This window comes from Halichoeres trimaculatus, unplaced genomic scaffold (assembly GCF_033239565.1).
Source record: "Halichoeres trimaculatus isolate MK-OKI-2021-1 unplaced genomic scaffold, fHalTri1.1 fHalTri1_scaffold_11, whole genome shotgun sequence".
Taxonomy (NCBI): domain Eukaryota; kingdom Metazoa; phylum Chordata; class Actinopteri; order Labriformes; family Labridae; genus Halichoeres; species Halichoeres trimaculatus.
In genome coordinates, this window is record NW_027437189.1 from 7510945 (window position 1) to 7527080 (window position 16136).

The 16136-nt window shown below is 39.9% G+C and overlaps 1 protein-coding gene across 1 annotated transcript in view; it reads right to left on the reverse strand.

Annotated features, from left to right (window-relative positions):
- Positions 1 to 1327: 1327 nt before the first annotated feature.
- Positions 1328 to 16136, reverse strand: part of mical1 (microtubule associated monooxygenase, calponin and LIM domain containing 1) — a 37616-nt gene continuing 22807 nt past the window's right edge. The window contains exons 18-25 of the mRNA XM_074681729.1: positions 9884 to 9951; positions 8869 to 9631; positions 8664 to 8779; positions 8477 to 8590; positions 5505 to 5598; positions 4442 to 4535; positions 4086 to 4159; positions 1328 to 2622 (exon numbers count right to left, since the gene is read on the reverse strand). Coding sequence (XP_074537830.1) covers positions 2429 to 2622; positions 4086 to 4159; positions 4442 to 4535; positions 5505 to 5598; positions 8477 to 8590; positions 8664 to 8779; positions 8869 to 9631; positions 9884 to 9951 — 1517 coding nt within the window. The 3' untranslated portion in view covers positions 1328 to 2428. The remainder of the gene's footprint in view (positions 2623 to 4085; positions 4160 to 4441; positions 4536 to 5504; positions 5599 to 8476; positions 8591 to 8663; positions 8780 to 8868; positions 9632 to 9883; positions 9952 to 16136) is intronic.

Below are 16136 nucleotides of genomic sequence, written 5' to 3' on the forward strand. Positions count from 1 at the left end.
CCAACTTTGTCATAGTCTGATGTTGGCAAGTATGTGGGTGTGGGGCAGCGACTGGAGGTGGGGGACCTGGAATCATGAAACACAAAAAAACCCTCAGTTTCTGCAGGCATCTTCTCAAGTGACACCTAACCCTTGCTGAAGCATTTACTAGCATTTCAATAACATGTAGAAGTTTTAGAAGAAGATTAGAGCCACTGAAAGTAAAAGAAAAAAAATGTCCAATTTTTTTTATTACTATTTTTCTCTGAGAAAAAAGTCAGAATTCTGACTTTAATCTTAGAATCCTGTTTTTTTTCTCAGAAAAAATAGTAACAAAAAAAAGTTAACTTTTTTCCCTCTTTTTTTTTTTTCTATTTTCAGTGGCCCTAATCCTCTACCGTAAGAAGTAATTAGGCAATTTCACTGTATAACAAAACTCCTCATAGGAGCTTTAACAGCAGCTCTAACAGCTATAGTGAGGAAAAACTAAAGAAACAGAAGGAGCTTTTTTTGTTTTCTACTATAATATTTCCATTTTGTGCAGCTTTACCCTTTTGATTTACTACATTTAGACAAAAACATGTAACTTGTAATTTTAGCTTATTCATTACATGGTTGAATGATTGGTTAAATTGGTGATCAGCTTCTGCCAAACTAATGACATCTGTATCTTCAAGCATCAGTTACATTAACACATCATTAATACGTGCATGAATAAACCTTAGCTGTTCAGTCTACTCAATCAGCACTTCATTTTTGATGCTCTAAGTACATTTTATAAGCTATACCACCCAAACTGTTAATTTCAGAAACAATTTAAACAACACAGAAGTCTTACTTTTATATTTGAAATGGATGTAATGCTGCATCGAAAGTTTTGATACAGGAACCAAACTGTTATGAGGGATGTGGGAGGAACTTCTGGAGGGCTAAGATGTTCCTGTAGAGCAGGGATGTCCAACTCGTGCCATGGAGGGCCAAGAGGCTGCAGGTTTTCTTTCCAACCAAGAACTCCACCAGCTGATTCCATTGATTACCTCACCTTCAAGCAGAGAGCAGGGGCTAATCAGTGGAATCAGCTGGTGGAGTTCTTGGTTGGAAAGAAAACCTGCAGCCTCTTGGCCCTCCATGGCACGAGTTGGACATCCCTGCTCTAGAGGGACAGGTGTGCACCCTAGAGGTCGGATGTGAGAATAGCAGTTAAAGGTTTTATATAACTCCAGTTCACTGAATGGCCAAGGTTACTGCATCTGTCTCAAACAAAGCACCTGAGAGGAAAGAGCTTCAAAGTGTATCATCATCAAAAAAAAACAACAACAACATGAAAACTGAAAACATCAAAGTGCGTGATCTTTATTTGATATACTGTGAAGTGCCGTCCAGGTGGCACAAAATGGCAGCAGAACAATAAAAGACTATATAAGGCTCCTTTTTTAATCAACAACAAACCGCTCTCTGTCTTCATTCCAGCTGAATGGGAACACCTGCAAATGATGAACGCAGTTTAGAAATGGATGAAAATTAGTTCTCTAAAGCCCCGCTTTTCAACTCACCCTCCCAAATTCCCCGTATAATTCGTATAATACACCAACGATTAAAGAGCAGCTGACTGTGGAAGGCCAACAGTGAAACCCCGAAATCTGATCCCCACCCCTGAGATCCAACATGCTCACAGGGAAGGAAGCAAAGTGCTACAAAATCCAGAAAATTCATCAATAAACTGAAATCAAATGAAAGACTAACAACAGAATTTAATTATTCTAATATTTTAACTACTTCTCAGTTTTTCTTATAGTTTTCCAATAATTTATCTGTGTACAAATACTAAACGTAGAATATGATATGTATATAAGTATGTCATTGTGTACAGAAGCACTTTTTCTTGATGTAACAAGTAAAATCAACATGAACATCAAAGTATTTCCCAAAAACATCATCCGTGATCCATCCTGTGTCTGTCTGTAAAGCTCCTCCGCCTGTTTCTGCAGGATCCCCTCTGCTGCGGCTTAATGCTGCTTAGTCTGAGCTTTCCGGCGTAATCACAAGTTTCCAGGCCAAATCCCAGGATGGGTTGATGATGATCTGCTGTGAAGGTTGTTACATGGTGCAGCAGACTCTGGGAGTCCCCATCTCATATGTGGTCTGCCGCTGTGACCCCACAATCCTCGGCAGGCAGAGCTCAAAGCTGCACATCTCCAGGCTTATGTCTCCCTCTAGGGGGCGGCTTGCGGCTCAGACTGAGGCTGATAATAAGCCTGAGTTCTTCATCCTGGTTGGATAAAAAGGAGACTGCTCGTGGTGGGTCACCCTCAGCGACGCTTCATCTTTGGCTTTCGAAAGTTTTGGATTCACAGTCTGAAAGCAGCAGATCTTGCACACAGTAGATGTAAAGGAAATCTACCATGAAGTGTGTGTGTGTGTCTGTGTTTGTGTGAGTGTATGGAGAGCCCTACGACCAGTGAACCTGAGCTCCTGACTTGGAGTGCCGTTTAGCCTCTCTGAGGGAGAACGCCTCCTGCTCCTCGCTGATCTCCTTCAGCCTCTTCTCCTCCAGAAAGGACACCAACGAGTCCCTCATGTCCACCACTTCGATCATTTGCTGCAGGACGCGTTCCTCTTCTGCCTGCTGCTCTGTTGTCTTATCTGCCACGAGAACACACACACAGTTAAGGTTGACTTAAAACAGTGTGAACAAGAGTTTTTTATAGCAAACATGCTTCTGAACTAGTGTTGTCAGGCGATAATAAAAATTAATCCAATTAATTACAGGATTTGTAATTAATTAATCTAATTAATCACATTTTAATCTCATGTCTGCTTATGGTCCCAAAATAAAGAATTTGAATTCTGGGACTTTACAAAATTGTAGTGCATGACTAATCAAATGAAAACACAAAGAAGAGAAGATTTGTAAATCCACATTTTTTTTTAAATGGCCAATATTAAAATGTGTTCGCTACTATTGATGTCTATAGATGCCAATTTGATTGCAACTGTTTAGTAAATTATGTTTTTCAGCTTGGGGAGGCGGGGTCTGGCAGAGCTTGTCAAACAAAATCATGTTTGTAAACTACTGTGGGTGAGAGCGGTGCACTCTTTGGATGAGAGCTCAGCGTGGATATGAGGAGAAGATGTGAGATGACAGAGACATAACGAGACGCTGCCAGTCAGAAAAGATCAGGCCGTTCACGCTCCAACTGAGCATGTGTCGCGGTAGTTCAGAGAGAAAGAGCGGCGCCATCGTGAGAAAAGACAACAGAGATCATGGAGGGGATCGAAGGATGGAGCGCCTGAAAAGAGCGTGATCAACAAAGTACATTTTGTCTGATTTTTGGATCAAAAACAGGAAGAAAGACATAAAGGAGGAGAGTCCATTCTTCATAGGTAGTTTTGGTGTTTACATTGTCATAGTTAATCTGTGTTAATTTTTATAACGCATTAATTTGCGGTGGAATTAATTAATCTAACTAGAAAAGCACTCAGAGAGGGCAGACCTCCCCCAAGCATATTGTGATTGTCACCAACACTTTAGTCCTGCTTTAATGTTATACTCCCTTTCAGCAGACTGTCTGCTACAATTTGGTGTTAGTTGCAGGTTTGTACGATAATTTGTTTCCTGACAGTGTTGAAAATGATGATGACACAGTGCATATTTCATATTCCAGATCTCAGTATCTAGAATATTGCCAGGATCTGGATCGTACTTTTACATCTGTCAGAAATTATGGTGACCTTGTCTTGTATTGTTTTGCAAAGCAATCCGACCATTTATGGTGGAGTTATATACACATATGGTGAACAATGATAAAGAAGCCTTTAAAAAAATCCTGGATCCAGACAGTGATCTGGATCACATTCAAAATTTAATCACTTCTTCCTTATTCCATTTTGAACATTTCCTGGAAATTTCATCAAACAGACAAACAGACAGACAAACCCTCCCAAAACACAGCCTTCTTAAAGGAGGTAACTAACGCGTTAAAGTGACAGCCCTATTCTAAACAAACCCAGAGTCTATGACCCTCTGCTTGAAACTGATGTTGTTTGATTCAATAAAAAAGGAGAATAAGGTCGAACAACAAAGACGTTAATGTGTGTTTACACACCGGTCAGCTCCATGTACTTCCTGAGCTCCAGCTCCAGCATGCTCTGCTTGTCTTCCAGTTCCAGCTGTCGAGACCTGAGAGGAAAACAAACAGCAGCTGATTCATGTCAACATTACATCCTGTGGTAGCTGCAGGTCATCATCAGGCCAAACAACAAATAGAGTCTGACTGAACAGACGACTAGCTGCTCACACTGTGTGACTAAACAGAGAGCACAGTGTTTCAGACCTGCTGCACACTCGGTCACTCCCATTCAGCACAAAAGCTGCGTTGTCCTCCTATGATGGCTGCACAGGCTCTCACTGTGGCTCATTTTTTTAGAGAACGCAAGAGGAAACAAACGGGCGGACACTTACGCCACCATGAGGTCAGACTCCTCGGAAACCAGCGCGTTCTTCTCGTGGACGAGTTGGATCCACTGCTCGATCATCTCAGGAGAGCCGCTGCTGCCTGGAGAGGAGAAGTTTGTGACAGTTTGTTTGTTTGTTTGTTGAGAAATAAAAAGAGGAAGACAGGTTTGTATGGAAGTTCTAGAAATAGTGTGGAAGAAGTTTGATGTTCTGTGTGACTCAACATCCATGTGAGGGAGTGAGTGTCCCTGAGGAGGAGCTCCGAGCCTCGGGCTGGAAAACATTTCTAACTAAATAAACACCCGCTGCTTGTTTATCATTTAGCAGGTTTATTTATCATTTTTAGGACAGCTTTCCTCTTGTTTACTTTTGAATTCATTTTCAAGGAGACAGTAGCTTTTTCCTTCAAATAATGAGACGACTACCTTCAGGTTGAAGCTACTTTGTGATACAAGTGGACGCAGGGTCTGGGGATTTCTCAGTACGTTCACATACACGCAGCGGTCCAACTAAGGTCATTGCTCGATCGTAAAGTCACAGCGGAGGGGATCTAGCCTTGTCTGTGTATACATGCAGAAAAAGGAATTGGACTTCTGGACAAAAACGTCTCACTCTGCTTCGATAAGCGACGCTGTTTCCCTTTCTTGATGAGCAAACTAGTTTTGGTTAATCTGAAGAGGAAGCAACAATCTAACAACGATGGCCAAGATGGATACAGCTGTTTCTTACATACTATTTGTCTTCATAATAATAATGATATTAATCATAATCCATAAATGTATCATGGTCATCTGCTTTCTCTTCCGGGTGAAATTTGGCCCCACTGAACACAGAGGCGTACAGAGACCTGAGAAGTTGTGACCCTTTTTATTTCTGCTTTTTGAATTAAAAAACGACCCAAATTTCTTAAAGCTTGTCTGTGCTGGAACAAAAACCCAGATGCTGAATATCATTTATTTGTTGTGGCACAAGTGTAAAAAAATAAAAAACAACCTTCAAAATCTCCTAAAATTAAACTAGGGCCTCTTTGATGATTAAGAACTTTCTGCTATAGACGTTTGTGTCTTACCGGCCTCTCCTCGCAGAGTTCGCTCCAGCACCACGCCTTTGTCCTCCAACTCTTTGAAGGTCACCTCGATCTCCTCCAGTCTCCTCTGGATGGACTGTGGACCACAGAAAAATACAAATTTAATTATAAGCTGTTTTACAGAGACAGAAACACCAAAGCAGTCATACTGACTGTTGAAAAATTGTTTTTATAGTCATAACTTTTCAAAAAAACAAAAAAAAAGACAACCTTGATGGCCACTTCCTTCCATTTTTTTTTTTGATGTATAGCACTTAAGAAACATGTGATATTAGTCAATCTACCTATTTTTGCCATAAGTGGTCATATTGACCAGCATTGTAGTTTGAGTCTACTTCGCACAGTGGTAAAACTTTTAACAGTAAAATTTTGGGGGAGAAAGTTTTAATGAAATGTCGGCAAAGGATGAGGAGAGAAAGATGACGATTGCTCAGATCTTGGGGATGCTGCAAGTTTTTAACGGTGGTGAGTCGGATGCTGATGCTATGTCAGAGATAAATGTGCTATTAAACATGTTGAAACTTGGTGCTGGTGTCGCTTCTTTCGGGAAATATGCTAACAGAGAAGTAGGCATGGGTACCTTTCACATTTGAAACGATACGGTACAGATAAACAATACCTGGCAATAGGTACCGGTACTCAACGGTACAAATTATTGGTACTTTTTTGTGTTTATGTGATAAAAATATCAATTTATTTGATAATAAAATATTACATTTTTGAATTTATCATGTTTATTCTTTAATATATAACCTTGCCAGGTACTTTTGACAGAATTCGGTTGGTAACTATAAAAGTACCTAATTCAGTACTCATCCCTACATAGGAGATGTGTGAATTACTTAATTAGGTATTGAGAAAGACTAAAACCAATTCCAAAACAACCGCTCATAGAATAGAATAGGATATAATATAATATAATATAATAGAATAGAATAGAACTTAGAATAAACTTTATCGTCCCCTGATGGAAATTTGTTGTGTACTCAGCGTTGATATCATACTGGCTTCATAAATAATAATAAATAAATAAAAGTGCCTCAGCTACGACATTGTTAGCACTGAACTGTTAGCCTGAGACGATGGTGCTATTATCTAAGAGAGACTAATATTGACTGGGTTTTCTTTAATATTTTATAAATTGAGCTTGTGAACTTGAACTGTTGAGAAACACAGCAGCTGTCATTTTGTTGTATTATTTAAACAGTGGCTTCTCATGTCATCTTTGCAGCCTCCAGCAGGATTAAAGCAGGCAAACTCTGAGCAAAAAACAAACACAGAACACTAGAGGGTTGAAAAGGCAAGGATCATTCAGGCATATTTGTAATCATTACATTTTCTATTATCATAACTATAGACTTGCTTGTTTATTGCACTTCGCTAACTTAATGAAGTCACTAAAGCCGCTGTCTTGATATTGATTGGTATTGATGTCGTCTTTCTGAATGAGGTCAGAGCTGCAGTGAAAACTGTGTAACTGCAGAGTGAGGGACTGAGCTGTGTCTGCTGTACACAAGTACAAGTTTTGGTGCCTGATTCCTTCTTCGCTTCTTCGTGGATCTGTGTGCGGTGTTTCTCTACAAAAACGAATCCTACTCCTTCTTTTCAAAGTGATTTAACATGAATCTGCAGCGTGCAGTTAATCCCTTTGTCTGACATCCACCCTGCAGCATCAGATTCAGGTCTCAGAGTCACTGTGAAAGGTTTTTAATCTGGTTATAAAACAGACTGATGTAAAAAACACCAATGTCTCTTTCTGGGTGACAAAAGGAAACAAAGCATCGGTGATGAGAGGGATAATTGCTCAGTTGTTGTTTTCAATGCTTGTAATTGATGCTCGGGGGAAGGTGTCAGACAAACAAACAGCTTTTTGTGTTTTCTACGGCAAAGATTCATAATGAGTGGCATGCTTGACTTTAAAGAGACAGCAGGAGGAGATTTTATGGTCAAAAGACTCCTAAAATCAGTCAGGAGGAGTTACTGCTTTTTCCACAGGGGGCGCCAGAATCCCCACAAACCCATAGTCCCTTACAGGAGCTGTTCTGCAATCAGTTCAGGTTTACGGAGGACCAAAAATGCCAAAATAAAAACAAATAAAAGTGAAAATAAAAACAAAATAAATTATATACATGTATATGTAGGAATATAAAATAAATACATAAATAAATAAATATGATACAGAAATTATATATTATATATATATATATATATATATATATATATATATTATTATACAGAAATAAATGTGGAAAAAGAATTAAATATCAATAAGTAAGGGAAAAAAAGCGCTCTGCGCTGCACTGATGGTGATTCTGATTCATGAACAGTCATGTTTTCATTTACTAGTCAACTGAATTCTCGTCCTAATGGAAACAATGCCAAGGCACAATTGTACTTTACCAAAACTCCAGAAATTGATTTTGTGATAAGTTGTAATGGAGACCCAGCTATTGACCGGGGTTTGAGGATTTCATCTAACTGTGGCTGTTGAAATTCACATCTAGTCCATTTCTGCACTTACTTGTCGATCCACCAATAGGCAAACAGTTCAACCCAAGACACACTAAGGACCGCCCCCTTATTTGAAAAACTGTTCCTTGTGTATTTTATGCTGGCAGTGTCTGCCAAAAAATAAATATACAATCTTAAAAATAAATAAATGAGAGCAGAGCCCTTTATTTCCTTATTTATTGATATTTAATTCTAATTCTACATTCATTTTTGTATTCATTTCTGTATTTATTTATTTACTGATATTTATTCATTTATAAATTTCTTGATCAATTAATTAATTTATTTTTGATTATAACTTCATTTTAATTTATTTAATTATTTTTTTTATTTTGTCATTTTTGGTCCTCCATACAGGTTTTAATATTTTTGAGTTTTCTGGTTAAGTAAAACCTTAATTCAATAAATATTTAAATAAAACAACAACAAAGGCTGACACAGACCTGAGCTTTACGCAGTCGCTGTAATTCACTCATCTTAGCTCGCCGCTCCAGCGTCCTCATCTTCATCAACTCCAACTTCTCTGCCTCCAGGGGGTCTGCTGGCACCGCCTGAAACTACAGCCAAAACATCAGCATTTGAAGCAGCTCAGTTTTAATGTTTCTTTTAAAAAGCTCCTACACTTCTTACCTTCTCATCAAATAAGTCGATATCATCGTGTCCGAACATCTCCTCGTCATCATCGTCATCATCATCTCCATCGACACCTTCCTCAGAGGCGCTGTGGATGTGTCTAAATGTTGTTTCTGGAGGAGAAATCAAAGACACATCTTAATGGTGTCTTAATTAATGCTGATCAAATGAACCAAAGGTAAAAGAAGTCGCTCAGGCTTACCCACTCTCCCTGGATGACTGACGTGCACGCTGAGCCGTGTGTCTCTGCTGATCCTCGGAGACGACAGATTCCAGGGAGAAAACTTGGACCGCACCCTGTTCTGCCCACTCGGCATCTCTTTCCTCCTGAAGCAGCGTCTGTTTCTCTTCTCACGCACGTGCCCGGCCGTGCTCCCGCTCCAGTAACCCTCCTCCTCCTGCCCGTCCAGGCCCTCAGCTTTAGGGGGGCTCGGGCCTCCTGCTGTGGCGGAGGATGAGGAGCAGGAGGAGGATCCACCGGGGGTCTCTGAGTCTGAGTCGGCGCTGAGGCTCTGGAGGTTCACCAGCTGGCTTTTCTCCTCGTCGGTCAGCTGGAGCTTTCGGAGCGACTGCTTGGGGCGGGAGTCTGGGACTGACTTGGAGGAGTCTTTTGTTGGTGTTGAAGACGGATTCTTCTCTGGAGTCAGGGGGTCAAAAAGGTGGATCGTGCGAGGTTTTGCGATTGGAGGAGAGGGCTGAGGGCTGGGTGTGGTCTGTCGAGAGATGCGAGGCTTGGGGACAGGGAGAGGGATGAGCTCCTCTGTCTCCTCCTGGGTGTGAACTGTGGGAGGTTTTGATGTCTCTCCTGTGGGCTCAGGTGCATCTGCTTCTTTAGGTTTATGTGTGTGGGAAGAAGGACCACAGTCCAGGGTGTGCTCAAACTCCTCATCAGATGGAGAAAGAGTGTATTCGTCACTGGAAAGTCCGTTCTCTTCATTCGTCTCTTTGCGATTTCCTTTCCCATCCTAGAGCAGGAATAGAAAGAGCACAAATCCCTGCTTAATATCTTCATCTTGTTGTTCTCAGACTGCAGATGCTCAGACATGGACACTCTTTCTCATTAGCGGTGTGTGTAGCCGCTGCAGGCTGATGATATCAGACCAGGCACCAGAAGAAAAGCACGACATGCAACAGAACATTGTGTAACACAAAGATTCAACGTGCAGTCTGGAGCAACAGAGCGCCTCACATCTGCTCTGCTCTGCTCAGTGACCCACCTCACACGATGTCTCTGCCCCGGTTCCCAGCTCCAGCTCTTCAGAGTGCAGCTCGCAGTAAAACCTCCCTGAGGAGACACGGCAGATAAAAACCCAAGACAAGGCGTTGAATGAAGTGAACGCTGACGTGATAAAGAGGAAACCCCCCTGCTGCTTTCTTAAATGATTAATCTCATTTCAGCCTAAATGGAGGCCCTTTCAGACGACAGCTCGGTACAATTTAAAATTAAGTGATGCTTCACTTATCACAGCAAATCCCAGCTTTGAGGGAGCATGTAACACGTTATGAGCAGCAGAACTACAAGCCTGTGGTACTCAACAGCTCTGCATCAAGTGCTTCAATGGAGGGCTAATAGATAAGCAAACCAGAGGCTGCAAAAACAGATAACAAGAGACAAAACATCATCGCAGCATGGAGAGATATTTAGGAAACTGACTACTTCTGCTGCATTTAAATGAGGGAGTCTGTGTCTCTCTAGTAACACTGAACAGAGAGACGTCGTCAGACAGTTTGGATAAATCCTTATAGCTTCTTTAGGGTTCATTTTGGGGAATATTTGAGGATGTCTAGCAGCCAGATTATTCAGAAACAGTCGTAGCAGTGGCCTTCGAGGACAAGAGGCAGCAGTGATGAATGATAAGCATCACCCTCCATTTATCAAACTCTAAAAACCTTCATCGATACTAACTCTTTGCACAATAGCTACTCTGTATTTCTCTAACTTTTAACATATTCACCTCTCACTGCATATGGGAACACATGTATGTTGCTAGTTTCCATGTTTCTACAGTGGCACAGCACTGCAAAACCTGAAATCTTATCAAATGTTTTTGTCTTATTTTAAGTAAAAGTTGTCCTGTAATACTTGATATGAGCCATGTTCAAATTATCAGTCCAGAAAAATGTCTCGTTTCAAGTTATTTAAAGACAAATATGAGGTCTGAATTGCTTGTAACAAGTAAAAAAAAATCTGCCAATGGAACAAAAAGATTTTCTTGAAATTTTGCTTAAAACAAGAAACTTTTCTCCTGTTCCATTGGCAGATCTTTTTTTGTTCGGCTCAAAGTGAGGTCGCCACAAAAACTGCTCCCTCTGGTGGCTGGATGCAGTATAGGTCAAAAAATCCATCTGTCCAGCAATTCCAGATGGGCTGTGGTCAAACTTTAGAAATTGATACACCTCCAATTGTTGTAACGAGTTAAAGATATAATTTGGCTGCCTTGTATTCAAGTCCTTTTTTCTGAAGAGTATCCTTTTTATAAGTTATAAGAGGTTAAAAAGGAGGTTTTATGTCACGTTTAACAATGATTCACACCTGCCGTTTTTGTGTATTTTTTTCGGGGACTGTAAAATATGTCGGGAAGTAGAGTCAGGAAGTGATTACACTTGTGAAAGAAAACTGCTACTCCACAACTGCTACCAATGGCTGTGCCTGTGGTGGGGGAATTCGTACAATGGTAAATGGCGGAGCCACGGTGTCCACTCTATAAACAGTCTAAGGACTGGTCAGGCGAGTTTGGCTCATACTAAGTCTAAAATTAAATTTTCTACTGAAAATAAGACAAAATCACTCGATAAGATTTCAGTTTTATCCAGTATGAATGGACAGTGCATGACTGCAGCCTCTGTGGAAGGCTGTAGATTAAAAAAATAGTTAGTTTTAAGTTAAAAAAAAAACCCCAAAAGATCACATATCTTTACTGCTAAATGCAACTTAAAACTACAGACTGTCCCTTTAAAATCTAACCTTTCACTTTTCTGTTGGAATTCAGGAGTTACCATTTGGACAGACTCAAAAAATCCTTTTACAGGATGCAAAACACTTCCCATCTTCTTTTATGGTAGGCATCTGTAAACTTTCTTTTTCAGACGTTTATAATCTGCTTAATTTCTTATCTGTAGACATAAAACACAGCAGCTTTCAAGACTGAAAAGCACTTAACTAAATACCAAACATATTCAAAACTTTCTAAAAACTTTTATATTTTAATAGCAGGTGCTTTTCAAACCTCTAAGGACCACCCCAAAAGACTTGCACAAACTTTTGAGTACTGTATTCCATTTCTACACTGCAAAAAAAACTGAAATCTTATCAAGTGTTTTTGTCTTATTTTCAATAAAAAAAATGTCCTTTTAGACTTAATATGAGCAACATTCAGCTGACCAGTGCAGGAAAATGTCCTATTTCAAGTTATTTAAAGACAAAAATGAGGTTTGAATTGCTTGTATCAAGCTAAAAAAAAATCTGCCAATGGAACAAAAGAAAAGTAAATTTTCAAGTAATGTTTTCTTGTCCCATTGGCAGAGTTTTTTATTTGTTAGAAGCAATCCAGACCTCATTTTTGTCTTGAAATAACTTGAAACAAGACATTTTCCTGGACTGGTCAGGTCAATGTGGCTTATATCAAGTATAAGAAGAAGATTTTTACTTAAAATAAGACAAAGCACTTGATAAGATTTCAGTTTTTTTGGCAGTGTACAAAGCCTTTTCTGCTAAATACTCCAAACTGTGCCTTTAAAATCTGACTTCTGGCTATTTTAAACATTTAAGCTTCAGCTCTTCCAGCTGTTTAAAATTCACATCTGGCGATGGACACTCATGCTCCTGACTGACCCAAAGTCAAAGGTGAAGCCCTGAAGTCTTTTTAGCTCCAAAGCTCTGAAACTCTGCCTCTGCATCCTCATCCATCCATCACAATGATGGTTTTCTTTCCTTTTATTTAAATTCCCTCTTTATTTGTATTCACAACATAACAAAAAGCCAAGCATTTCTTCCTCCAACCCTGCTTCTGTAGTTCTCTGATTCTGTCTTTTCTCTTTTCAGTCACAAAAACAGTTTGGCAGACTGATTTCATTCATGCTGGCCAGAGAGGACAGACAGAGAATCTCAACAAGAAGATGAACAAAACAACAACAGAAAAAGAACAAACAAACAAACAAACAAACAAACCCTGGGGAGTCCAGGCAGAATTCCCATCATGGGTTTGATCCAATTTCTTTCAGGAGACAATTTGTCCGTTTTGTCACGTTCATGTAAAAACTGAAAAAAATGAGAACTGGAGCTCCCACCTTTCTGTCACATCTCCCACACAAAACACTGCTTTGAGTTAAAGTCTCTGTAATTTGGAGGGAGATCTGTGCAGAATCTTTAAGATGCTGAATTGTGGTTTTATTTCATGTGAACGCTCATATCATGCTGCACTTTTTTTTCCAGTAGTAATCTGAGATTTCCTGATCCATGTCTCTTTCCCAACATGTTTTAGAGTCTGTCAGTATTATTCAATTAAAAGCCTCTGTTCTGTTCTTTATAGTTGGTTTGTTGTTTTTTAGATGTGCTTTATGGATAAAAAGTGGAATACATAGAAAAGTAGCTGTGTAATAAAACAGAATATGGAACGAGCACATGTAAAAAAGAAACAAATTTAAGAAGAAAATTTGGAAATAAAAAAATAAAAAGAAAATTCAGTGACAGCTGGTTCTTCAAACACAAGGTTGGGTATTAAGTACTGGAGCTGAATAATAAGATTAAGTTTGGTGATCCAATTAGTTCATCTGCTTTTTCCCCTTTCTTCTTTTATTTCTCTTATTTGGGTATTTTCGCAAAGCTAACAAGTTTAACCACAAACAATCTCCAGCCATATGAAGGCAGTATGTTTTTTTATTCTTATCCAACTGACTCACATTTTCTCTTTCACCCCTTTGACCAGCTGGGTTCACGGAGCAAACACGCCCAGGTGATGTAAAATTCATAAGTATTGATGAATTCTGATGATTAATAAATGTTCAGAGGAGCTGCTGGAGGCTACACAGCTTTGTGTGATACTGCAGCTCCTGCAGGCATGTGGATGACTGATGGACGCCGTACACTAAATCCAAGCTGGCGTCGCTCTCATTTCCAAATGAAAGAGTTTTTCTTTCTGATTATGTAAGCTCTGTGGCCCTTTTATACAACCGACTCAACTGTTATTTTCCACTGGCCTGTGACTCTTTTCTATCAGAATTTGGTTGAATTTCATGCATTTCTCAGTCTAATCAGTTTTGGGAAGCAGCTTGAAATCATTTTCTAATTAACCTCAGCAGATTTCTCCCTTGGGTAGTTTTTCTGTTGCTCAGCTGACTTCACTGTGAAGAAATAAGAGTTGTTACAGCTTGGTTTGAAAGTAGCTCCCAAAACTTCAAACAACCACCATTTGGACCTAAACTTCCATCATACGTGCTTTTGTGTGGTCATCATGACATATCAGATAACAGCCTGAGAGAGTGCTGATCAAAAAATGCAAAGAATGGGAACACCTGTTTGGATTTGCAGTGAAAGCATTCGCCTCATGTACAAACATGGGCGACAGACCTCATTGCAGAGGTCACAGGCTTGACTCATGGCTGAAACCATTTGCTACACACCCCTACACACCCCTGCCAACATTTCCCATCTGTCCCCAGCTGTCCTCTTCCGTTGCTACAACATGGTCACACAGATCTTAAAAGCCCTGTGGGACTTCATAAGTGTTCTTAAAATAGTTTCACTTTTTACTTTTGCATTTTCATTATCCTAATGATTTAAAATTAGCTTCTAAGTGCAGAACTTTTCTTCTTTCACAAAAAATATTGTCTGACCAAACCCATATTCTCCATACAGAGTATCACCTGCTTCCTTCAAGGAGGAGATTCAGAGTCCCCCGCTGCAGGCTTAACCCTTTTAAACACTCTTTTATCCCAACATCTATTAAGATCATGAATGAACAGAAGAAGTTTTAATTTCTCTTGGCTCCTTGGCCTCCACACTGGTTTAATGTATTTATTTAAATTATTGGTACTGTGCAATAGGGATGTTCTAGATGTGATTGTGACATGTTGTGACTGGTGGTTTTTGTGTTATGTGATTTGTGCTGCTCTTTTATGGCTGCAGAACCAGCAGGGGGCTCATGACAAATTTCCCCACAGGGACAATAAAGCAAATGAAATGAAATAGAAAAGAACTCCTAAATGCTATTTTCCAGTATCGCACATGGATCGAAGTCCCTTTGATTACACTACAACAGCCAACAAAGTTTAGCAAAGAATAGAAAGTAGGGATACTCTGATCCAACTTTTCTGGTTCCAATACCAATACCGATACCTTGGCTTTGGTATCGACCAGTACCTATACCAATCCAAACCAGCATTAGATAATGACCTGCATGCCCTACCGTGGGATAAGACTAGTAATGTTTTGGGTAAAAGGCAAAAATGAGTAGAATTACTGAACCTAATATTTCTTAAAGCTATGAAATATTTAAATGTTAACCATCAAAACAATTCTTCAAAATGTACACAAGTTGTTTTCAAATGAAAACTTTTATACCCTGTTAACTGGTAATGCGGCTAAAAACAAAGCAAGTGCATCAGTGGTAAAATTTCTAATAAAGTAGCAAAGAGCGCTGGTAAAAAAAAAAAAACAAGAAAACAAAAAAGCAGAGAGCTGTTTCCCGGCACCATGGGTCTCTTCCTACTTATACCGGTCGAGCCTTGAGGGGCATCGATACACTGATACCACCGATCGATATCAGAGAATCCCCAATAGAAAGATCTGTCCTTTTTCTTGAGGAAATGATTTTCTCACTTGAGCTAGACTGTCAAAAAGACGCTGTAGTAAGCATGCCAGGCCTATAGTCGGCGCTATAACTGTCTTGTCCAGAAGCCGCTTTCGGGAGATCTCCACCGAAGTAGAGTTCGACCAATCACCTGGTGTATTGGGGAATACTAAATTCAAAAGTGGAGCAACAGATGCACATTATGTATGAAGAGAAGTTTGCGACGATTGTAACAACGGTACTGTTGTCCTGTTGTATGCGTGAAGCACGAAGCGGGGTGTGACATCATCGTTTCCACTGAAAACACTGGCTTACTGTTTACACGGCAACGGTATGGACAGCGTTTCAGAAAAATCACACTCTGGAGGCCGTTTTCAAAAGTTTGCGTCTTAGGTCGGCTGGAACGCCGTTTCCGTGTAAATGCGAGGCTGAAACGCAACAAAACTTTAGCATTTCACCCTAAAACGGTTGTTGTGTAAACGGCCCCTAATAGAGCATGGGCTAAAACACGGGTTAATCTCTTTGTGATAATGTTAATTCCAACTCACAGTCAGCAGTTATTCTGCAGTGGTCTGTTCAAACTTGTGAGTCTATCAACAAAATGAAGAGTGAGGTTACGTTAGCTCTGCTTGGTGAGGTTGGAGTTGGTAGATGAGCACTGGTTGAATGTTACAAGTTAGGG